Source organism: Phocoena phocoena, chromosome 11, assembly GCF_963924675.1.
Source record: "Phocoena phocoena chromosome 11, mPhoPho1.1, whole genome shotgun sequence".
NCBI classification, from domain to species: Eukaryota; Metazoa; Chordata; class Mammalia; order Artiodactyla; family Phocoenidae; genus Phocoena; species Phocoena phocoena.
In genome coordinates, this window is record NC_089229.1 from 96,315,258 (window position 1) to 96,339,324 (window position 24,067).

A 24,067-nucleotide genomic window follows, 5' to 3' on the forward strand; every position below is an offset into this window, starting at 1 on the left:
GCCCTCTCCCACCCAGCTACATCAGTGCTCAGGCTGGGCCCCGGCGCCTGCACATCCCAGGCCTGCTCCTCCAGCAGGCGGGAGAAGCCAGTGGACGCCTCCTGCAGGGACACAGTGGCAGACCTCTCACCTGGCTGTGTGGTTTGCTCTCTGTGCCTCCTGGGCCCTGTTTTGAGGCCTCATTCTCTGATGCCTTCCCTCTTCACTTGGCGCTTCACTATTCTCTTGCTCGGTTGCTTGGGGCAGAGAGACTTTGGAGGAAAAACACAGCCCCACATTGAGCTTTTCCTTCCTTCCAGGGCTGGTGCGGCCTTGGGCCAGGCCCGGCCTCTTCCTCCGCATCTCCCTGCACGGCCCACATCCCTCCCTGTCTCCTCGGTGCCCCCTGTCCCTGAGCTCCCTGGGCTCCGGGGTTCTGCCCAAGTGCCCTGCCTGGCCCCTTCTCCGAGCACACATTCCTGCAACCCCGTGACCACAACTGGGGACATTACACATTCCTGGCCTGGCAGCCAGTGATGTAAAAAAGAACAGAATGTCCCCAGGGCCCCGCCCAGCCCCCAGCTCCACCTGGGCCCCTCCCTGGGCTGGACAAGGTAGGGGTGCTGGTGAGGAGTCATGAGGGAAGAGGCTGGACCAGCTCGGACAGGGAGAAGGGTGCTCTGTGCCTGGTGCCAGGTGGGGCCGCGAGGTGTTCCCACCTCAGTGAGCGGGGAGGGAGGTTGCAGACACACCTTCTCCTTCCTCTCCAAGGCCTGGGGGTGAGGCTGATGCAGGGGTGCCTCTGGAGGGATTCCCCAGGGAGGGGCCCTGGCTCCTGGAAGCCCGCACAGGGGGGCCTTCCTGCTGTCCTTCAGGGGAGGGGCTGCTTTTGGGGCCGGCTCCCTCCTCCTCACCCCGCTTCTCTGCCTCTCCTCCCTCCCGGTCCTTCACCCTCTCCTGGTCCATCCACCTCCCTTCTCCTGCCTTCCCTGGTCTCCTGGTCTCCCCACCTTAGTCTCACTCGTCCTAACTTGTCCTTTTTCCCATGCTTTGCCCTCCTGGCTTTGCGTTCAGGGTCCTTCTCCTGGTTCAAGACCTCTGACCCTCCCCTGCCGTTCTGTCTCCTGGTCCCCCTGCCGGCCAGCTCCCCGCCATTCCGAGGCCCTGACTCTTCTCCCAGCCACCTCTCGCCTTCCCCGTCCCTGTGCGCCTGTTACCTGCCCTCAGGCACCCTCCTCCCACCGAGGAGCTCTCAGCTCTGACTCCTCCTCTGCCCCTCCCCCTGCCCGGCTCACCTTTAATTGAGATGCTAATGAGGCTTCTGTCGCTTCCATACCTGGCGGGCGGGCAGGCTGCACCTGTCAGGTGAGGGGGAGGAGAGGCCGGGCTGCCAGATCCAGCTGGAAAGGAACCAGTCCCAGTCCAGCCACAACCCGGGAGTGGGGAACCGGAGGCCACCCAGGCCTCTTGGAGCCCTGCAGTCCTCGGGGCCGAGGTCAGGGCCAGAGACCGGAGGGAGCGGGTGGCGGGGGTGGGGGGAAAGGAAGAGGGGCAGGATCAGAGAGGCGGGCGCACGGAGAGGAGACAGGCAAAGCAAGGGAGCCCAGAGACACCCAAAGAGAAGCAGGAGGCAGAGACGGGGACAGAGACGGAGAGAAGCTAAGACACAGATCCCGGAGGAAGAAGACCAAATAAAGGGATTGACTCAGCAGGGCAGAGACCGCAGTGGAGACAGAAGGGGGGATTCTAGGACAGAAACCAAAAGGTGGCCTTATCAGGGAAGCAGGGAGGTCACTCCAGGGAAGCTCCAGCTCTTCTCGCCCCGACTGCTGCAGGTCAGCTGGCTCCCGGGGAGGGGGGCGGGCAAGAGAGGGAGAAGGTGGGCTGAGGGTGGGCTGAGGGCATGGCCCCGAGATGACGATGGAGGCACCCAGAGCCCAGGACTCAGTCCTGCCCCTCGTCCTCCCCGACCCACCCAAGGGCTCATGAAGGGAGACAAGCATGAGGAGCCTGAGCCGGGCCCCGAACCTGCGGCCCCCCCGCCGTCCACGGACGAGGAGGAGCCCCTGCTGGAGTTCCACCACTCCTACCGGGAGCTCTTCCAGTTCTTCTGCAACAACACCACCATCCACGGCGCGATCCGCCTGGTGTGCTCACAGCACAACCGCATGAAGACGGCCTTCTGGGCTGTGCTCTGGCTCTGCACCTTCGGCATGATGTACTGGCAGTTCGGCCTGCTCTTCGGAGACTACTTCAGCTACCCCGTCAGCCTCAACATCAACCTCAACTCGGAGAAGCTCGTCTTCCCCGCCGTCACCGTCTGCACCCTCAATCCCTACAGGTCGGTCTCCTTCCGCCGCTTCCCCGAGCCTGGGAGGGGGCTCCAAAGGGTACAGGGGTGCCCACCGGGCAGGCAGCTGCTCAGACCCAGAGGTAGGAGACGACACTCCTGTCCCGAGGCAGACCTCCCTTTGGGCAGGATAGGGAGCCCCCGACCTGATGGGCTGGCCTTCGCTCTGCCCAGTGACGCCTTCCTAGTTCCCCGGGGCTTCTCCAGAGCAGGCTTGGGGCACCGACAGCTTCCTCCTCCAGCCCTTCATCCTCCCGCAAGTGGGAGGGAGTGCTGATGAGGTCAAGATGATGAGAACTCCAGAAGGGCAGGGTAGGGATCAGCCCCTCCTCCGCATCAGGCGATGAATCTGACGGAGGTTCTGCGGTGGGGCCACGGCAGGGGCGGTGGGATGGGCGGTGGCAGCTGGCAGGGGCCCGGCCCTGGTACCGTGGTCTTGGTTGAGCAGGGGGGTTTGTTCTGGAGAAAGCAAAGTGGCAGGTGGTAGCAAAGCATTCTGTGAGCCGGAGGTGGGGGGCGTGGAGAGTCACAGAGCCAGGAGAACAGGACAGCCCTGGTCAGGCTGTTCCCCCAGAGGCTCAGGTGACCCTGCTGGGCTGTACAGTCCACCTGCCCAGGTGACTGACTGTTACGTACTTGGGTGTGTCCTGAAGTTTTGGGTTTCATCACTGTTCTTTGCCAATTTTCGGTCCGGGAGCCAGAGGGTGTGGAGGTGACCATAGAGAAGACAGGAGGGCAGGGCTGGGTGTTTACACACACCCACATTTTCTGTGTGTTCACTCAGTCCTGCCACACCTTGGGACACCCGAGGCAGGCCAGACACAGGGCTGGGCACCCGGCAAATGGGTTCACCAATAATTCCTGCAGTTGTTGCCGAGGGCCAGGTACTCTGCTAGGTATTTGAAAGATAGGATGGAAGAGACAGGCATATAAACCAATAACTTCAGCTCACTGTGATAGGTACCATAAAAATTGTGAGGTATAGTCTCTGTCTTCAAGGAGTGTAAGATTTACGAGTACACGTGTGTGTGATCGCAGGAGTGTGTGTGTGAGCACACAAACGGGGTCTGCGTGCGATTGTGGGTGACTGGGATTGGTCACATGTTGGGGGTGGCATGTTCTGTTGTGTCCGAAGGTGTGTCATGAACTAATAAGGGTTGGGACCTCCTGTCCTACAGAGAAACATTGCGGGGCCATTTCATTGATTAACCCCCTTATAAGGTCCAGGGTGAGAGGCCAGTTACCAAGAAGCTGCCTCACGCACCAGACACAGCTAAGTACCCCACAGGCATCTCCTTTAATTCTCCCAACCATCCTACGAGGCGGGTACTATTATCATCTGTGTTTTACACTTGAGGAAACTGAGGCAAAGAGAGATAAGGCACAAGGTCACAGAGATAGTGACTCCGTTTGCCTGATCACAAATCACAAACCCCGCCTCTTCTTAACACCCCAGATGCGAACGTGGAATAAATGGAATCTCCGCTCAGAAGTTTACATCTCCTTTCTGAGCTTGTTTTATTTGCCTTCTCAGCCTTCTTTCTCCTCCCCTGCTCCCTGTGACTTTGCTTCTCCTCTTCCCAACCTCGTGCTCCTCTGCCCTAAACTTTCCCTCCTCTTCCCACACCCTCATCCCCTGGGGCAGTGGCAGAGGGGAGGGCAGGCAGGCCTGAGGACTAGGCTGTCAATAAAATACTTGTGGTTGAAAGATGTGGGTGAGAGATGGACAGGGTGGGGGTGAGTCTGTTGAGGCCTGCGTATTATCCAAGGCTCTGCACGGAGCAAGGCCCTGAACAGTAGTGGAAAAAGCCCCCAGGGAATGAAAACCAGAGCCCCAGCCTCTGAGGCCTGCAGGCTGGGAGGCAGGTGTCCACACAGGAACAAAATCCCTCCTGCATGACTTAGTGGGGAGAGAACACAGCACCCTGGAAGGGAGGGGAGTCAGGAAAGCCTCCTCAAAGCCGGGCAAGGGTATTGAATGTCTACTACGCGCTTGATCCTGCCCTGGGTGCTTTATAAGCACTACCTCATTTAATCCTGACAAGCCCATGGAGATGGGCATTATTATTTCCATTTTTGCAGATGAGGAAGTGCAGGTGAAGTAACTGAGCAGGGTCAAACAGCAAATAATAAAAAAATGAACAACGATAATGGCTAACACATGCAGTACTTAACACAGTACTTCATAGTACAAACAAATGAAAATTTTCTATTAATTAAATGATTTAATCTTCACAGCAGACCTCTAATGTAGATACCAGTATTACTCCCATTTTACAGCTGAGGAAACTGAGGCCCAGAGAGGTTATGTAACTTGCCCAAGTTCACACAGGGAACCGGTGGTGAAACTGAGATTCAAAAATCCGCCCCCCCTCCCTCCCCCCCCATAGGAGCCAGTGCATCCTAGGTCAGCAGCTGAGTCACAGACCAAGTATGTTTGATCTCAAAGCTCTCTCTCCCATTGCACTTTAAGGAGGGGCCAGGCAAAGGCATCCAGGGTTGGGGGGCTGGTGGGAGTCTGTGGGGAAGAGCAGCAGGAGTCCGGAGGGAGGAGGGAGGAGGGAGGAGGGAGGAGGGAGGAGGGAAGGATCCAGGCTATTGGTTCCTGCTCCAGGAGAGAGGCAGGGAAGGGTGGACAGGTTGATGCAGCCCGGTGGGGGTGGGTGGTAGCCTAAGTGTGACCAACACTGCTGGCTGGCATGGGTACTAGAGGCAGAGGCAAGATGGGTGACTTGGACAGGGGAAGCAGGGAGGAGGTGGAAATCGTGACCAGATGCCCACCTGCAGGCAGCTGGGCGTGGCCAGCAGAGGGGGAGGAAGAAGGGGGGCGTGGTTCTGAGCTGTTCTATAACAGCCAGAAAAGGGGACAAGGCTGAAGACCTTCATGCTAAGCAAGGAGGTGCTGAGAATCCAATGTGAAAGGTCAGCTACAGCAGTCCCCTCCTTTCTGGTTAACAAAGGGCTTTCTTCACCCCAGAGACAGGGCCAGACATATCCACATCAAAGCCCAAGAACTTATTTTTCATCCAGTCCTCGGAGGGATTGAGGCCGATTCTAAGGAAGAGCTTGGCATTCTTAGACAGCAAAGAAGGTCATGGAATCTTCCTTCCTGGAGATGGCAGAGCAGGGGGCATGGCGGTGAGGAGAAGGGCAGTGCCCCAAAGAGCTGCATTGAGGCAGGGGAAGGCTCTGAGCCGACCCTGCACTCCCACAGGATCTGGAAGGCAGGCTCTGCATCGGCAGGCCTGGCAGGGACAGAAAGCCCAGACCCTTAGACCTGACACTCTCCCAACCCCCTCCCAGGGATGGACTCCTTCACGTCAGGAACCTTACTACCTCTGTAGCAGCTGTTGCTGGAAAGTTCTTCCCTAGGTAGAGCTGCAGCTTACCTCACCGTCACTTCTACCCTCCGGTCCTGGTTCTGTCTCTTTGGAGAAACTCTAAAGACATCTTCTTCTTTGCCTGATGGGCCATCAGTTCAGGTGCGCCTGACTGTGCCACACTTTGCCAAGTCCACTGTCGCGATCTGATCTTCATCACAAGCTTGCTGGGTAAGGAGGGGCCTATCAGCTCAGAGTCAGAGGAGAAGACGGAGGTTCTGAGACCCTAAAGGCTTTGCAAAGGTCACCCAGCTGCTAGGTGTACGAGTCAGAAATGGAATCTGGTCTCAGGCTCCACGTTTGTTAAGACCACAAAGTCACAGGGCAGGTGAGTGGCAGGCAGTGCTCCTGTCTCCTCAGCCTTCTCTGCTTCAACAACAGGTTACTATTATCGTTCGCTTTAAAGAACAGTCATGACGATAATAACAACAGTGGCAGTTATACAGTAGCCACTCGGCCGGGTATTTTCCTCAGTACTTTTGATATATTAGCTCATTTAATCCTCACCACCACACCATGCAGCAGGTGCTCCCATTTTACAGATGATGAAACAGAAGCCCAGAGAAGATAAAGTAACTTCTCCAAGGCTAACCATCTAGAAAGTGGCGAGGCTAGGAAATGAGCGTGGAAAGCTGATTAGGTCTCAGTTCCTGTACCGTTTCCTTCTACTGCTGTTCTTTTAATGACCAGCAACAAACAAATCTCAGAATGTCAAACACACACCTGCCACCTGAGCTACATTTTCTCCTGGGAGAGGATGAGGGATAGCCGGCTAGACTTTTATGAGGGAGGTAGCGGAGGAGGACTGAGGACTTGGACTAGGCAGTGACTGCACACTAGGACCTCCCGGGACTCTTGTAAAAACTACCTTGTTTGGGCCCCACCCGATCCCACCAAATCTGACTCTGGTGATTGAAGCCCTGCACTGATGGTTCACTTTTTCTTTAATTGAGGCAAATTTACATACAGTAAAATGCACAAATCTTAGGTGCTCTCTGAGGCTTGGCGATCAAGATGTTGAACATTTCCATTAGCTGGTGACCCTTTGTAGTCAATTCCTTTCCCTCTCCCACTGTCATCTTCTGACTTCTGTCACCATCCATTAGCGTTTTCTGTTCTTAGACTTCACATAAATGGACTCACACACTATGAATTTTCTTGTATGTGTGTCTAGCTTATTTTGCTCGGCTTCATGTTTCTGAAATTCTTTCATGTGGTTTTTTGTTTGTTTGTCTGTCTTTGTTTTTTTTCCTGTATCAGTCCCTTTTTACTGCTGGGCAGTGGTGATGGACATGTGGGTTCTTTCAAGCTTTTTGACTATTATGAATAAAGCTGCTGTGAGCGTTCACATACAAGTCTTTACGTGTTCATTGCTCTTGGGCAAATAGCTAGAAGTGGAATTGGGTGAAATATACAGAGGGTTATAAGGTAGATGTAGATTTAACTTTAACTACCAAACTGTCCTCCAGACTGGTGGTACCATTTTAAACTCCCACCAGCAGCAATTCCAGATGCTCCACGTTCTCATCAACACTTGAGGTTGTCAGTGTCTTACTTTTAGCCTAATGGATGTTAAATGGTACCTCATTATGGATTTCATTTGCATTTACTTGAAGACTAATTATCTCGAGCACCTTTTCATGTGTTTAGTGACCATTTGTATATTTTGGGGGTTCATTTTTAAAACAATTTGTCTTTTTCTTGTTGATTCATAAGAAGTTTTTATATTTCAGGATTTCTTCTTTAAGTATATTTTTTAAAATATTTATTTATTTGGTTGCACCGGGTCTTAGTTGCGGCATGTGGGCTCCTTAGTTGTGGCATACATGTGGGATCTAGTTCCCTGACCAGGGATGGAATCCAGGCCTGATGCATCGGGAGGGAGGAGTCCTATCCACTGTGCCACCAGGGAAGTCCCTAGATATTCTTTATTCCAAGGAATTTTGCCCACCCCAAGGACATGAAGATCTCTTCTATATTTTCTTCTATAGTCTTTATGGTTCTGAATTTTTTGTTTAGGTCTATGATTCAGCTTGACTTAATTTTTGTATATGGACTAAGGTAGAGGTTGAGGTTCTTTGTTTTTTCTTTCTTTCTTTTTTTTCATGCACTATCCAGTTGTTCCAGCACCACCTATTTTAAAAAAATTATTTTCGCCATTGAGTTGAACTGGTGCTTTGGTCAAAAATCAGTTGACCATATATCTGTGATTATATTTCTGGACTCTATTCCGTGCCATTGATCTTTCGTTTATCCTTACGTTAGCACTACACTGTTTTGATTACTGTGGCTTTACAGTCTTAAACTCAGGTAGAGTAAGTCCTCTAACTTGGCTCTTCTTTTCCAAAATCGTTTTGGTCATTCTAGGGTCTTTGCATTTCCATATCAATCTTAGAATCAGCCTGTGAATTTCTTCCAAAATGTCCACTGAAATTTTGATAGACACTTGAGTTGAATCTAGAGAGCAATCTGGGAGACCTCATGAGTTTCTTTTTCCTTCTTCTTTTTTTTTTAATATTTACTTATTTATTTATTTGGCTGGGTTGGGTCTTTGTTGCCGCGCACGGGCTTTCTCTAGTTGTGGCGTGTGGCGGCTACTCTTCGTTGGGGTGTGTGGGTTTCTCATCGCTGTGGCTTCTCTTGTTGCGGAGCACAGGCTCTAGGCACACAGGCTTCAGTAGTTGTGGCACCTGGGCCCAGCAGTTGTGGCTTGCAGGCTCTAGAGCGTGGGCTCAGTATTTGTGGCGCACGGGCTTAGCTGCTCCGTGGCACGTGGGATCTTCTCGGACCAGGGCTCAAACCCATGTCCCCTGCATTGGCAGGCGGATTCTTAACCACTGAGCCACCAGGGAAGTCCCCCTCATGAGTTTCTGATCCATGAACATCTGCAACCCCTTTTATTTTGGTCTTGGTGGTTTGTTTCAGCAGGATTTTCGGTGTACAGGTCTTGCACTTCTTTCATTAGATTTATCCAGTGTTTGATGTTGTTTATGCTGTTTAATATGGTGTTGTATTTGATTTCGTTTTCCAAATATTTGTTGCTAGTTTGTAGAAATACAATTAATTTTTGTACATCGGCTTTGTGTCTTGCAACCTCGTTTAATTTCTAGGTGTTCTAGGTGTTTGTTTTGTTTCGGTAGATTCTATCCCTAAGGACCTGCTACTCTAGACTTTCGTGATGCAGAATATAGGCCTTGTATTGAGAAGAAGGAATGTGAGGATTTATACTGGACGGTGCTTAACTTACAGTGTTTGGGCCCCACCCGAAACTCATTAAAACTGAGTCTCCTCTGGTGTATGGTAGGCGGGAGGGGGCGCGGCGTATGCAGCATTGGCATTGGCATTTTTTAAGTTCCTTGGAAGATTCTAGAAGTGCAGTTGAGAACCCCAGACTTAGAATGTGTCAGGTGGCAGACGGACCCAAAAGCCACCCTCGCCGGGGCGGGAAGGGGCGGGGGAATGGGGCGGGATGGCGCGCGCATCGAGGGTCCCTGGAGTGTCTGGGGCCAGCCCGTCCACCCCCCACTCCCGCCCTGGGAAGGGTCAGACAAGTTCCGGGTTCCCTTCCAGGCCAGGGCTAGGTGGGAGGAGAGCGCCTCCCGCCTCTCCCTCACGATAAACACGCGGCAGTAAATGCCGTCACCGCCGGAGCTCACTGTCGCCTCCTGTTATTCCGCGGACACACCTGTCTGCACGCCCCCTCGCCCCCGAGATAGCCTGGGGGACCCCAGAACTATTCCCCGCAGGCTTCTCCGGGATGAACCGACCTCTCCGGTTACAGACAGGGAAACTGAGGCCCAGGGGCGCCGGGGATTGTCGCGAGGCCGCCGCCTCCTGGTCCGACCCTTTGCCATCGCCCCTCCCAGGTACACGGAAATGAAAAAGGACCTGGAGGAGCTGGACCGCATCACAGAGCAGACGCTCTTCGACCTGTACAAGTACAACTCCTCCAACACCCTCGTGGCCCACGCCCGCGGCCGCCGCGACCTGCGGGAGTCCCTGCCGCACCCCCTGCAGCGCCTGCAGGTCCCGGCTCCGCCCCACGCCGCCAGCAGAGTCCGCCGATCCAACTCCAGCCTGAGTGACAATAACCCGCAGGTGAACAGGAAGGACTGGAAGATCGGCTTCCAACTGGTAAGGCCCCGCCCCCTCGCCCCGCCCCTCTGGTGCGGCCCGGAGCCCGGGACTCCGCTCCGCTCCCTTTTCCTACCCACCTCTGCTGCCAGTGATACGAGGCGGACCCAGTCCGCTGGCTGGCAAAATGAATAAGTTAAATACTTAAATATGGCTTGAAAAATAAAATTAAATGGCATCTCTCTGGGCTCCAGCTTGTGGAGGCTCCTCGCTGGGGGCCTCTGTGGGAGCGTTTATGGGGTGGGAAGTCAGATCTACTGTGGAAAAGGCGCTTTCTGAATTCCAATCCCCCCCAGTGGGACTCAGTTGGGACCCTCTAGTGTGATGGGGCACTGGGGCTCCGCCGGCCTAAGACAGAGAATAGGGAGACAGTAACAAGGAAACTTTAAAAATAAATGGGAGAGAAGCAGAGAGAAGAAAGAGAGGCCCCTTTAGTGAGGGCGGAGCATGGTACCCGGAGACCGGGGTTCCAGTCCCTGCTCTGGTGCTGGGATGAACCACTTGATTCCTCAGTCTTCCCGTCTGTGAAATGGGGAGAAGAATCCTTGCTCCACCCTCCTCGGACTGCATAAATGACCCCGAGGTGTGTGCAGCTCCCGGTCTCCTCCATTAATCCCCTGCTCTCCGGGACCGCTCTTCTCGGGGCTTCTGTTTCTTCCCACTCTGGCTCCCCACCGCTGTCTATCCGTCTTCAGGACCCCAGACTATCCATTCCTTGACCTTGGCCCCCGTCCTGCTTACCCTTGCTGCTGGTCCTCTGACTCTCTGGTCTCTGTGTCTAGTGCAACCAGAACAACTCGGACTGCTTCTACCGGACGTACTCATCAGGGGTGGATGCAGTGAGGGAGTGGTACCGCTTCCACTACATCAACATTCTGTCCAGACGTCAGGACACTCCATTGCTGGAGGAGGAAGCGCTGGGCAAATTCATCTTCGCCTGCCGCTTCAACCAGGTCTCCTGCAATGAGGCGTGAGTCTGTCCCTGAGGCCTGGCTTCGTGCTCCCCATGGGGTCTCCTTCCCTGCGCCAGCCTGAGGCCCAGCATGGCCAGCACCCCGGAATGCTGGTTGACTAAATAAATGCTTGCGGGTGGGGAGGAGGGAGAAGCATTGACTTCAGGTCCAAACCTCCGCCCCAGGGATTGTCCTGCAGAATTTCTGCTGCTCCCTGCAGGGCTGGGTCTGAGTGAAGCAGCCTCAAATGGATGCCCTGGGAAGGCTGGGGTTGAGGTCCGGCTTTGAGAAACCAAGGGCTGGAAGCATGGTTCTCCATTTTTCTAAGGCCTCTTTCTCACTAGCATCAAACTCCAGAGTGCCTGGAAGGTCATCTGGTCCCCTGCCCCGCTTGCTCAGATGACGCGGCAGTAGTGGTATAGTGGACACGTCACGGACTGAGTCAGAGTCTAACACCTCAGTTCCTGCTCTGGCTCTGTTTCTTCCAGGCCAGGTGACTCTGAGCATTTCACATCACTCTTCGGAGCCTACTTCTTTGTAACGTGGGGGAAAGGAGATTCATTCAATGTTCATTGAACAAGTATTTTTGACTGTCTGGGCTGTGTGCCCGTCACTGTTGTAGACATTTGGGATACATCAAAGAAGAAGAAGAAAAATCCTTGTCCTTTTGGCACTTTTTCTTTCTTTTTCTTCTTTTTTTTTTTTTCTTTCTTTTTTTGGCCACACCGTGCGGCATGCTGGATCTTAGTTCACTGACCAAGGATTGAACCCACGCCCCCCGCAGTGGAAGTTCAGGGTCTTAACTGCTAGACTGCCAGGGAAGTCCCTTGGCACTTTTTCTTAAGTGATGAAGATGATGATAACATCTATCTCCAAGTGCAAGAGATGACGAGTTGAGAGCACTTTACACACTGCAGTGACTGGTGGGTCTCATTACTCCTGGGAAATGATACTCACACAGACGAAGTGACTTGCCCTAGGCCACCAGGCCAGCCCGAGCCAAGGGTCCTCCCCACTCTACTGCAATGCCCGCCAGGCATTCTTTCAGTCACATCTCCTGTCATAATGTCCTTGCAAAGAGGTCGTGGCAGCTGCCAGCTCTCTGAGGGCTGGGAGAGGCTGGGGTAAAGGGAGGTCCCCTTCTGTAGCCTCTGGCCCCTCCGACCCCCGCCTTCCCCTCCCTATTGCTCCGTGTTCAGGCACCATCTCCCTGCCTCTGCCTGGCTGAGGAAGGGCGTTGACACAGCGTCTCCACTCTACGGGGACCCCTGCCCTTTCCTGTCACTAGGGCCACGTGTCACCTGGTTCTGCCACCACCCCTCACCTGGAACGCACACTCTGCCCAGCGCACACCTTTATTCCTGTCTCTTGTTTCTGTGTTTGTTTGAGGACAGAAGCTGCCACTGGGGAAGTGAGACCAGCACCTGAGCCTGGGTCAGCCCACACCTGCCACCGACTTCTCTGTCACCCTCTCACTTTGCCTGCCCCAGGCTGCCGCCTCCCCATCAATGGAAAGTCCATCGTTCATCTCAGTCCTGATGCTTAGGTCACTTCCTCAGTTCAGAGCCTCATTTATCACCGGGATTATTATAACCCTTCTACTTTGTCTCTCTGCCTCTCAATCCTCCCTTTATTCTGCGACCACAGGAAGCTTTAATACTTCAGGGTTCTGCCCGCACTTCACTGTACTTAACTATTCCAGTCAGGCCCGTTTAAAATCCTTCAGTGTCCCCCTGGCCTTCGGAATTGAGTTCAGTCCTCTCCTCCCCCGTGTCCAACACCCTTTCCCCTCTCTCTATAATCTTTTTTTTAATAACAGCTTTATTGAGGGACTTCTCTGGTGGTCCAGTGGGTAAGACTCCGTGCGCCCAATGCAGGGGGCCCGGGTTCGATCCCTGGTTGGGGAGCTAGATCCCACATGCATGCCGCAACTAAAAGATCCTGCGAGCCACAACTAAGACCCAGCGCAGCCTAAATAAAAAAATAAGTATAAAAAAAAAACAGGGGCTTCCCTGGTGGCGCAGTGGTTTAGCGTCCGCCTGCCGATGCAGGGGACACGGGTTCGTGCCCCGGTCCGGGAAGATCCCACATGCCGCGGAGCGGCTGGACCCGTGAGCCATGGCCGCTGAGCCTGCGCGTCCGGAGCCTGTGCTCCGCAACGGGAGAGGCCACAACAGTGAGAGGCCCGCGTACCACAAAAAAAAAAACAACAACAAAAAACCCAGCTTTATTGAGATATAATTCACATACCACAAAATTCATCCTTTTAATGGCTACAGTTCATTTGTTTTTAGTATATTCACAGAACTGTGCAACTATTACCACTGTCTAATTATAGAATATTTTCCTCGCTCCCTGTTCCTTCCCCTCCTCCAAGCCTTGGCAACCACTATTCTACTTTCTGTCTCTATGGATTGCCTACTGGGGACATTACATATAAATGGAATCACACGATATGTGGTCTTCTGTGACTGGCTTCTTTCACTTAGCATCCTGTTTTCAAGTTTCATCCATGTTTCAGTGTGTATCAGTAATACATGCCTTTTTTTTTTTTTTTTTGGCCACGTTGAGAGGCATGTGGGATCTTAGTTCACCAACCAGGAGTCAAACTGGTGCCCCCTGCAGTGGAAGCGCGTAGCCCTAACCACTGGACAGCCAGGGAATCCCCCCAGTTCCTGCCTTTTTTCTGACTAAATAGTTTTCCATTGTATGCAGAAGCCACATTTTGTTTACCTCTTCTTCGGTGGATGGACGTTTGGGTTGCTTTCACTTTTTGGCTATTATGAATAATGCTGCTATGAGCATTCTTGTACACGTTTCTGTATGGATGTATATTTTCATTTCTCTTAGGAGATACCTAGGAGTGGAATTACTGGGTCACATAGTAATTTTATATTTAACATTTAGAGGAATTGCCAGACTGTTTTCCAAGTAGCTGCGCTGTTTTGCATTCCCACCAGCGGTGTGTGAGGGTTGCAAATTCTCCCCAGCCTCCCCTTGTTATATCTGTCCTTTTGACTTTAGATGTCTTAACGAATCCCTATACTCTTTTTTTAAAAATTTATTTATTTTATTTTTGGCTGTGTTGGGTCTTCGTTGCTGCGTGCAGGCTTTCCCTAATTGTGGTGCGTGGGGGCTACTCTTTGTTGCGGCGTGCGGGCTTCTCATTGCGGTGGCTTCTCTTGTTGCGAAGCACGGGCTCTAGGTGCGCAAGTTTCAGTAATTGTGGCACGCAGCCTCAGTAGTTGTGGCGCACGGGCTTAGTCGCTCCGCCGCATGTGGGATCTTCCCGGACCAGGCCTCGAACCCGTGTCCCCTGCATTGGCAGGCGGATTCTTAACTACTGTGCCACCAGGGAAGCCCCTGAATCCCTCTACTCTTAATAGCAAATTTGTATAGCTCTTACTGAGAGCTAAGCACCGTTCTGAGTGTAATCTAACCCTCCCAGCACCCCTGTGAGGTCAGTAGTACGACTATCGCCATTTTATCGACGAGGAAACTGCAGCACAAAGAGATCAAGTACCGGGGCTGGTCCTCCAGCTAACACTGGTTAGAGCTAGGATTCAAGTACAAGCTGTTTTGTTCTGGAGCGCGTGCTCTTCACCGTCACGTTATACTGCTGCTCATATACACATTCTCATAATGTGTTTACTGTGTTTCTCTTTGTATGTGTTTTTACCCAGTGTGTATGTAATGTGGACATAAATGGCGTTGTGTTATGTATCTCACGTCACTTTCTATTTTGTAAACTAAGCTCTGTGAGTTTAAGAATGATCCATGGTGCTGTGTCTACGCTGTTGATTCCACCTGCTGCAAACAGCCCATGGTGTGCCTCTGTCACACCGTCCCTGTCCCTCTCCTCTGAGCAGGGCTCACAGGCCTTGCAGGACTGGCCGCTTCTTTCTTCCTCCCTCCCTGAGGGAAGCCTTTGTTCTGGAAATGCTGACTTCCTCGCCCTTCCCAGAATGTGCACCAGTACTCCACACCCCTGCGCCTTTGCTCTTCAAGGCCGATGGAGCATTCCAGATCATCTAGTTCCATCTCCTCCTTTCACAGATGAGGAGAGAAAGCTTAGGGAAAAACGGCTGCTCAAGGCCGTGCAGCCAGCGCCCCGCTCCTGACCTCCGTCCAGCCTTCTTTCCTCTCCTACTTCTCTTCCTTCCTCCTCTGCCTCTCTTGGCCCAAAGCCTCGTCCCCCTCTTCTCCCTGCTCCCCTCACTGGCTCCCAGAGGGCAGGGTAGTTAGAGCACAGATCCCCTCTGTTCCCGTGTGGGCTCTAGCTGCAGCCCCGCACAGCCTCCCTGTTGGGGGAACCTGTGATTTGCTGTCAAATCGTGTTCCTGTTGCAACACAAATCTGTGATTCCTTTCTCTCTGTTCCCAAACTTATCCCAGCCCAGCTTTGGACCTAGCAGTGGGAGGCATGCTGACGTGAGAGGCCCAGTTCCTGCCCTCGCATCTGACCTTCCTCCTTGAAGCTTTGTGCTCACCGGTCCCACTCTCTTCCCCCCGGACCCCCCTTCCCTTCCGTTCATTTGTCAGCTAGTTGTTAACGATCTCCTGTATCTCCAGTGTGCCAGGAACCACACCACTACCCTAGAGATGATTCGGACATGAGTGAGATGTGGCTCCTGTCCTCAAGGAGGTTATAAACCAAATGGGGAACTAAGAGTTAGACATGCGAGAAGCTAGGGATGCTGCAGGAGTTCATAATGCAGCACAGTGACGGGAGGGTCACAAGGCCAGTGAGGTCAGTTGGCCTCACTGTAGGGTGGAAGGGAAGGAGCCTGGGTAGAAGGAGCCTGGGCTAGAAGATAACTGATCTGCGTTGGTGTCCCATCTCATCCTTGCTGCTTGTGTGACCTTGGGCAGCTACTTGATCTCTCCGAGCCCGTGCTCCCTCTTCCGTGAAGTAGGGATGATGCCCAGTGGAGTGACTGAGGGCTTGTGGGCAAGGCTCCCAGCACTGTGTTGGCACATAGTAGGTGATCAGGAAACAAAGGGCTCTGAAAGTCTTCCTCTCCCTGACCCCCTGCACTTTCCCCTCTGACCCCGCTCTCTCTCTCCTGCATAGGAATTACTCCCACTTCCACCACCCGATGTATGGGAACTGCTACACTTTCAACGACAAGAACACCTCCAACCTCTGGATGTCCTTCATGCCTGGGGTCAACAACGGTGCGCCATCCCTGACCTCGGCCCCAGCCCCTCCCCCGCGCTGTGCACCCACATTTACCCACCTTGAGCCCGCGTCCTAGTGATGTTTGGGGCCTCACTGCAGCATGCCCATCTGTATCCCGGAAAGATCCTCTTTGTTTTTTCTCCCCCGTGGGCATCACGTGGTGCATTCCAGGTGTGGTAGGAATCCTGTCCCAGTCCTGCCTTCCGCTGCCCCTCACCCCAACCCCGCATCCAGCTCAGGGGTTGCCAAACCCATTTGCAGGTCTTCCTGAACTTGCTGCCCTGGGAGGCTTAGAGACGAGGCAGGGTGGGCGGGTGGGTTTCCACCCCCAGATGCTTCTCCCAGACCCCCCTCACTCTGTTCCCTCTGCACCCCCAGGTCTGTCCCTGACGCTGCGGACGGAGCAGAATGACTTCATCCCGCTGCTGTCCACGGTGACCGGGGCCAGGGTGATGGTGCACGGGCAGGATGAGCCTGCCTTTATGGATGATGGAGGCTTTAACCTGCGGCCTGGTGTGGAGACCTCCATCAGCATGAGTAAGGCAAGGAGGCTGACTGGGAGGCCTGGGAGGAGAGCCTCAGATGAAGGGCGGGGAGAGGGCCGGGGAGGGGTGACAGCCAGAGGACCGAAAGAGGTCGTGCAGGGGGAGCCTCGAGCGCTTGGAGGTCTTCAGGAGCAGAAATCAGGGGTGAGGGCCCCGGCCGAGTGGGTGTTAGGAAGTAGGGATCCGGAGGGGTGAAGCTCGGGCGAGAGCACCGAGAAGGGGTGCGGGGCATGCTTGGGGTTCCAGGGGATGCTCCGGGCCCAGTGTCCTTGGAAGTAGTCCCGGGCGTGTGTTTGGAAATGGTGAGGCAGATAGGAGAGGAGGTAAGGTAGGACATACAGCCTGGGACTGAGGGAAGACAGAGGCCAGGAAGAGGCCTTGATAACCAGAGGTCTGACCTCTGACCTCTGACTTCTCCATGTCTCCGCATTCGCAGGAAGCCGTGGACAGACTTGGGGGTGACTATGGCGACTGCACCAAGAATGGCAGCGATGTCCCAGTGGAGAACCTTTACGGTACCAAGTACACACAGCAGGTGAGGCTCAGCCTGTTTCTATGGCGACCATCTCCCAGCCCTGCAGTGCAGGTCAGCCAAAGCCACAGGGTGTGTGGGGACGGGTGGAGAGAGGGATGGAGGCGCATTGCGGGGACTGGTTTGTGCTCCCCTCCCCTGCCGTTTGGAGCTGCGTCGGGGAGGGCAGTCCTGACCCCCTCCCCCTTCATTCTCCCCTCCTGCAGGTGTGTATCCATTCCTGCTTCCAGGTGAACATGATCAGGGAGTGTGGCTGTGCCTACATCTTCTACCCGCAGCCCAGGGGTGTGGAGTTCTGTGACTACAGGAAGCATAATTCCTGGGGTGAGACTGCGGGAGGCCCAGCCCCACACCCCACTTGAGCCCAGGACAATCCCAGGAGCCCTGCACCCTCAGTGCCCTGGCTGTGGCTTCTGGCTCCCACGGTCTCTGGCGGGTTCTCCTGCCGACTCTTGCGTTCCGGCCCTTAGATGCTACCCCTCTCTGTTTTCCTCTCACTCTCTGTGTCTCTCCTCTATCTCTGTTCCTCCCTCACAGTTTCTCTCTCTCTCCGTTTTGGCTTCTGTGTGTTTATAATGGGATGGCCCCATTTAAAAATAACTCGCAGCAAAAAGGAAGGAAGAGCCATGAAGCAGATCTCTCCCGGGTTCTGCGCTCTGACTGTAGCTTCCCGGCTCACTCCCCAGGGCGCCAGCCAGGCCGGTGCTGGGCACTGGCACTGGGGGCAGGAAGAAAATACTAGACGTTACTTGCATCTGCCTCATTCCCTAACATCTTCCATTTTATGTATGTTTTATAATGTACATAATGTATCAGTGCAATAGGAGTGGGTATGTCATTTAGAAACCCAATACATAGATTGGAATGGCTTACGGAGGAACGTTTTACCTAGAATCTGGAGGGCACTAGATTCTCCTCCTGACCCTGGTCTAGGAGCCGACCAATCCCTTTTCCTTTTTTCTACAGCTGAGTTATTCAGCAGGGAAGCTGTGCTTAGAGAGAAAGAAAATCCCCAAGAGACTAGAAGATAGAGGGCAGGCGTCCCTGTGCACATGCCCTTACCTGGCACAGCTGACCCCTCCAAGGGGACGTGGCAGGGGCACAGCAGACCCTAGAGCTGCGTGCTGCTTCTGTCTTGGCTCTGCTGTGTTCATCTTTCTGCCTACTTCCTCTCCTGGCTCTGCTGAGCTCAGCTTTCCCCCTGCCTGTGCTCTGCAGTCGGCCTTCCGGCCTTCCGATTCCTGGCCCTCTGGCCTTAGAGCATCACAGCGCATCAGAGCTGGAGGGAAGCTCAGAGGGCGTCTGGCCTGACGGGCTTCTTTCTCAGATGAACAAGCTGAGGTTCCCGAGGGAAGACGCGATGTCCCAGGACGCGCAGAGCAGGGACTCTGCCCACTGCTCCCCCGACCCCCAAACAGTGATTGCTAAGTGGTTGTGAATTTGAAAAAGATCTTCGAGAGAAAAATAACACTGCTGTTTGCTGAGAAGCTGTGAGGATGAGGGAGAGGAGCTTGGCTGAAAACACAGTCTGTTGAGTTTCCTGAGGATGGCTTACTCCCAGAGAAAAGGGCCTAGCTGTTTCCCACTCTTCCTAATTAAAGATTAATTATGTAATTAATAATATAAACCCTGGTAGACAGAGAGATTTGGGTCAGAAATGAAGAAGGACTTCCGGACGGGTGACTAAAAGTAGCAAGAATGACAAAATAACCTGACTTAGAACTTGGGAAATAGGGGTGAAGGGCGAATTCATGGTCCCATTATTTTTTTTCCTTGGTAACAGCTTTATTGAGGTAATTCATTTCCCGGATAACTCACCCAGTGAACGTGTACCGTGGAACTTTAGTGTACTTTCAGTTTTTAGCACAGTCATAGAGCTGTGTATCAATCAACACAATTTAGAACCTTTTCATCACTCCAGAAAGAAACTACGTACCCATTAGCCCTCTCCATCTCCCCTTTCCCTGCGACCACAGGCTCTCTCCCTGCCCCTACCATCCCATGCCCCTCATAACCACTAATCTCCTTTCTATCTACCATAAGATTTACCTGTGTTGGACATTTCTTATATCACAATATGTGATCCTTTGTGATCGGCTTATTTTCATTAGCATAATGTTTTCAAGGTTCATCGCTTTGTAGCACACATCAGTACTTCATCCCTTTCTATGGCTGAATAATATTCATTGTGTGGATGGACCACATCTTGTTCATCAGTTGATGGACCTTTGGGTTGTTTCCGTTTTTTGGCTCTTGTGAATAATGCTGCTCTGAACGTCTGTGTACAAGTTTTGTGTTGAGTTTTCAGTTCTCTTGGGTGTGGAATTGCTGGTGCATAGAGAAGTTCTATGTTTAACCTTTTGAGGAGCCGCCAGACTGTTTTCCACGACGGTGGTACCATTTTACATTCCCGGCAGTGATGAGTTCCAGTTTCTCCACATCCTCACCAACACTTGTTATTGTCTTTTTCCATTATAGCCATCCTAGTGGGTGTGAAGGGGTATCTCGCCGTGTCTCATTATTCTTACACTAAAATTGTTCCCATTTCCTTCTTTGACTTTTAAATGTTTGTCCATATCCTGTGCATCTTCACAGAGGTGTACCCTGGTTGATTTTATTTTTTATTGGGCTTAGCTTAATTTCTTCAACATCTTCTGGTGCTGCCACTCGGGAGGCATCACCGTGACGCTACGTAATACTCTTGTGAAGTGGGCGCCAGGGATCTTGGGAGACCTCTTGGGTGTGGGGTGGAGAAGGCTGAGGGGGCCTAGGGAAATGAGCACATCTCTGCACCCACAGGCTACTGCTACTATAAGCTCCAGGACGCCTTCTCCTCAGACCGCCTGGGCTGTTTCACCAAGTGCCGGAAGCCATGCAAGTGAGCATCCCCCCCACCCCCCCGGAGCGCAGGTTGGGCAGCTGGCTGCTTGGCTGGGTAGAATACGGGGTCCTCAGCCCAGCTTTGAGTGGGAGAGCCTCACCCCCCAATCACTGAGCACCTTCTCCGTCCCCAGTATGACCACCTACAAGCTCTCTGCCGGTTACTCACGATGGCCCTCGGTGACATCCCAGGTAAAGTGTGTGTGTGTGTAACATTGTGGTCTTCTGGGCATATGCTTATGGTTGTGTATGACCCCACCCCATCCCTGTAAGCCCGAAGACTCTGGGGTGACCCCATTGACACCCCAATCCTTTCCCAGGACTGGGTCTTCCAGATGCTGTCCCTACAGAACAATTACACCGTCAAGAACAAGAGGTCAGTCCTACCCTGGTTCCGGCCCCGGGAAAGGAATCTTTTGGAGGGAAAACAGACCTGGGAAGAGGGGTCATTGATACGGTTGATTGGAGGAGGGTGTTTCCGAGTGGCAGAGAAGTTAACCCTCTGCCGTTTCTTCCCACCCTCTCCCCAACGCCAAAGAGATGGGGTTGCCAAACTCAACATCTTCTTCAAGGAGCTGAACTACAAAACCAACTCTGAGTCTCCCTCTGTCACGGTGCGTCCTGCCTCACTGAGGCTGGGGTTCTCGTGGGGATCTTAGCGGGGTGGCTGTCCGTAAAGACGAGGGATGGCCTCTGTAGGCCAGAGGGTTTGGGCCCCAAAGCGGAAAGGGGATAGGGCAAGGGTGAGGATTAGAAGGTGGGAAGGAGGATGCTCGCTGGGGGTGAAGTCTCTGGGGCAGGGGGTGACGGACGATGGGGAGAAGGCCCCTGAGACAGGTCTGGGTTTCAGCTGTCCCCGTCGTGGCCTGGTTCTTAGCTTTCCCTGGAAGAAACCAACCAGTGGCCGTGTGCTCCCAGGGGAGGGGAGCAGAGGCCAGGGCCCCGGGACCAGGAGAGGCTGAGCGGGCTGGCCGAGGGCCTACGGGCAGGTGGGCAGGGTTCCTCTGCTGAGTGGTCAGTGTGCCTCTCCCCCTTACAGATGGTCACCCTCCTGTCCAACCTGGGTAGCCAGTGGAGCCTGTGGTTCGGCTCCTCCGTGCTGTCTGTGGTGGAGATGGCCGAGCTCATCTTTGACCTCCTGGCCATCACATTCCTCATGCTGCTCCGGAGGTTCCAAAGTCAATACTGGTCTCCAGGCCGAGGGGGCAGGGGTGCCCAGGAGGTGGCCTCCACTCCACCTTCCTCCCTCCCCTCCCGTTTCTGCCCCCACCCCGCGTCTCCACCCGCATCCCTGGCGGACCCTGCCACCTCCCTGGCCTTGTCAGCCCCTCCACCTGCCTATGCCACCCTGGGCCCCCGCCTGGCTCCATCGGGCTCCATGGAGGCCAGCTCGTCTGCCCACACTCCGGGGGAGCCCTGAGAGGGAAGGGCGGTGTCCCCTCCCCACGGCAGGCACTTCCCTCGGTGGGCGGGGACCAGCCTTGGCAGGATTAGAGAATGTTTGGGGCTGCCTCTCAGAGCTGCCCAGCTGCCTGTGCTGTGGGGCAGGGAAGCAGGCTGGATAGGGGGCTGAGGAAATTGTCTGGAGAACCATGGCCAGCATGGCCTCGGTTCCTGCCCTGTACCCGCTGGTCCTGCCTCAAGAACACTCCGGTTTCCCCACCCGAGTGCAGACAAGTCCTCTTTTCCCTTGGATCAGCCAAGCCAAACTTGGATCTTTGACAAAGAACTTTCCTTGGAAACAACTGACCACCAGAACAAAACACAAACAAGGGCACACAAAGCCATGCACGGTTTCCTCCTCAAAGATGACTGGATTCAGCCCCAGAATGGCCCTCCACGCTGCTTTCCAGGGACACAGACATTTGCTCCTCTTCTTGAACTTGGGTGGGGAACCCCACCCAAAAGCCCCCTTGGTTGGTTGCTAGGCAATTCCCTTTCCCTGACTCTCAGGGCAGGGGCTGGAACAGCTCAGTATAATAAAGACTTGGCCATTCCCAGTCGGAGTCCCAGGACTCTTCCAGCCTCACGACCCCATGCCCCCACGGAGCCACACCCCAGCGCCTCTGCCCTGCATCCCTGTCCTTTGGAACTCTGTGTCTCTGCTCAAGCTATTTCCTTAGCCTGGAAGCTTCTCCCACCATCTGCTGGAGAACTCCTATGCAACCTTTAAACTCCAGCTCAGATACCATTACTTCTGTGCAGGCTTCTGCCCCGTCTTGTCTTGCCCAGGCGTGACCACTTCCCTATCCTGTGGACTCCCATAGCACACCAGAACATCCATGGAACTGCAGATGTTGCATTTTACTTTCCTGTTTGTTTGTGTCTGCGTCCCCAGCTAGGCTGAGCTCGTTGTGGTCGGGATTGAGTCTTGTTCATTTATGGATCCTCAGGGTCTAGCCCAGTATCCTGCTTGGAGCAAGTAGGCAGGTACTTAATAAATGTTGCTGCATAAAGAATGTCTGGAGTGCTGGATGGGGGCACCATGAAAGGGTCAGGGAGTGGATGCAAGTCCTGGGTCACTGTCCAAGCACCTGGGAGGTCCCGGCTTGGGGGGAAGGGACAGTCTCCCGTACCCCTGGCTGCACTACGGAAATGACCATTCTTCGGGGGCCTTAGGAGAGACAAACTATCTTGTTAGTTCCTCCATGGGCATTGCTGAGCATCTGCTATGTGCCCATCACCATGTTCAGGTGGGAGGTGAAGACAGGTGCCCTTCCGTCAGGAGACCTGCTGTGCGGTTCCTGGGATGATGTGCCCCTGTCCGCGGCCTGAACCTCCTTTCCTTCCCAGCCTTGGTTACCACCACGTGTAACCCTCTGCATTCGCTGAGTACCACTCACCACGCAGCTGCAGCGTCTCCGCCCTCATCTGCCTTGTCTGCAGCATCCTCACCTGCCTGCCTCCCCAACAGCTGCCCGCTCGTGGTGGAGGAGTATGAGAAACAGGCCAGGCTCCTAGGAACCTCAAAGCCTGTACATTCTCACTCACGTCATCACAGAGAGAGCAGCATTGGGAATCTCTCCAGCTTTTATTTATTTTTATTATTATTATTTTTTTTTTGCGGTACGCGGGCCTCTCACTGTTGTGGCCTCTCCCATTGCGGAGCACAGGCTCCGGACGCGCAGGCCCAGCGGCCATGGCTCACGGGCCCAGCCGCTCCGCGGCACGCGGGATCTTCCCGGACCGGGGCACGAACCCGTGTCCCCTGCATCGGCAGGCGGACTCTCAACCACTGCGCCACCAGGGAAGCCCCAGCTTTTATTTTAACAAAGGACAATTGAGGGATGTCTGAATCGAACCCGGGTTTCCAGACCCCCCGGTTCCTTCCCCCATTCCAGCATCAGACCTGGAACTCAGAAGTCAGCCTTCCTCATCCTCTTTGGGACCACTTCCCCTGCTGCCTTGGTCTTACTCCCCTCAATTGTAATCTCCCCGTCCTGAGGAGCCACGTGAATCTTGGGAAAGCTGGGGGATGGTGGAGGGAGCGGGAAGGTAGGAAAGGTCGTGACGAGGAAGTGGTGTGACGACTCCTGACTTCCCTTTCGTAGACACAAGACGATGAGGGGAAAATGCTGGTGTCACAACAGTTTCCTCTCAGAGCCCTCAGGTTCAGCCTGCTCTTGTGCTCTCTGGCCACAGCCTATCGTCAGTCCTGCCCCAGCCCTCCCTGGCTCCGTCTCCCCTGGCTGCGTGGGCAGGACCTGCGGGGCAAAGCCGGAGCTATTGCGGATGACAGCAATCAGCCACGCTCCCCCTCCTTCCCCTTCTCCCCCAGCCTGCGCTGGAGTTTCTCCTGCCAAAGGCATGTCCACCTTGAGCTGTTTCCTCCTCTCCTCCATCCCTCATCTTTGTGTTACTCCTGGACACTAGGGTAGTTTGTTTGTTTTTTTTACCTTTAAAAATAGTTTATTTCCTTCTTCACCAACACACAAAGACACGCACCTTCTGACCATTATTCAAGGCATCACAAATTCCATAAAAACTTCTATTAATGTATTTGTCTTACATGATTCAAGATAAAGTGGATTTTAAAAGCAAACGGATGCCGGTTACGGGGGCCGGGAGGGGACTAGGGCAGGTACCAGTAATGCAGGGCATGCGTTTTTCTAGAGTGTTTATTGAAATCGCCA

General features: G+C 53.8%; 1 protein-coding gene across 3 annotated transcripts; it reads left to right on the forward strand.

Moving 5' to 3' along the window:
* The first annotated feature begins 701 nt into the window (after positions 1-701).
* SCNN1A (sodium channel epithelial 1 subunit alpha) lies at positions 702-22,285 on the forward strand. Of its 3 annotated transcripts, none has more exons than XM_065886705.1 (13): positions 702-1,344; positions 1,960-2,320; positions 9,576-9,843; positions 10,626-10,813; positions 15,870-15,973; positions 16,356-16,519; positions 16,959-17,057; positions 17,261-17,378; positions 19,854-19,932; positions 20,069-20,126; positions 20,255-20,310; positions 20,473-20,548; positions 20,974-22,285. In XM_065886705.1, the coding sequence occupies exons 2-13, from the start codon at positions 1,965-1,967 to the stop codon at positions 21,352-21,354; spliced, it is 1,947 nt and encodes a 648-aa protein (XP_065742777.1). In that variant the 5' UTR covers positions 702-1,344; positions 1,960-1,964; the 3' UTR covers positions 21,355-22,285. The 3 variants fall into 3 exon arrangements, with proteins under 3 accessions (XP_065742777.1, XP_065742778.1, XP_065742779.1); XM_065886706.1 differs by lacking the exon at positions 702-1,344 and adding an exon at positions 1,607-1,814 and having other exon boundaries at positions 20,974-21,354; XM_065886707.1 differs by lacking the exon at positions 702-1,344 and having other exon boundaries at positions 1,947-2,320; positions 20,974-21,354.
* The last annotated feature ends 1,782 nt before the right edge of the window (positions 22,286-24,067 follow it).

Bases quoted from the DNA above. Each gene is read 5' to 3' on its own strand.
- SCNN1A (XM_065886705.1), top strand. From the start codon at position 1,965: ATGAAGGGAGACAAGCATGAGGAGCCTGAGCCGGGCCCCGAACCTGCG. The intron at 2,321-9,575 runs GTCGGTCTCCTT...CGCCCCTCCCAG, and splicing joins TGCACCCTCAATCCCTACAG to GTACACGGAAATGAAAAAGG. The intron at 16,520-16,958 runs GCAAGGAGGCTG...CCGCATTCGCAG, and splicing joins CCTCCATCAGCATGAGTAAG to GAAGCCGTGGACAGACTTGG.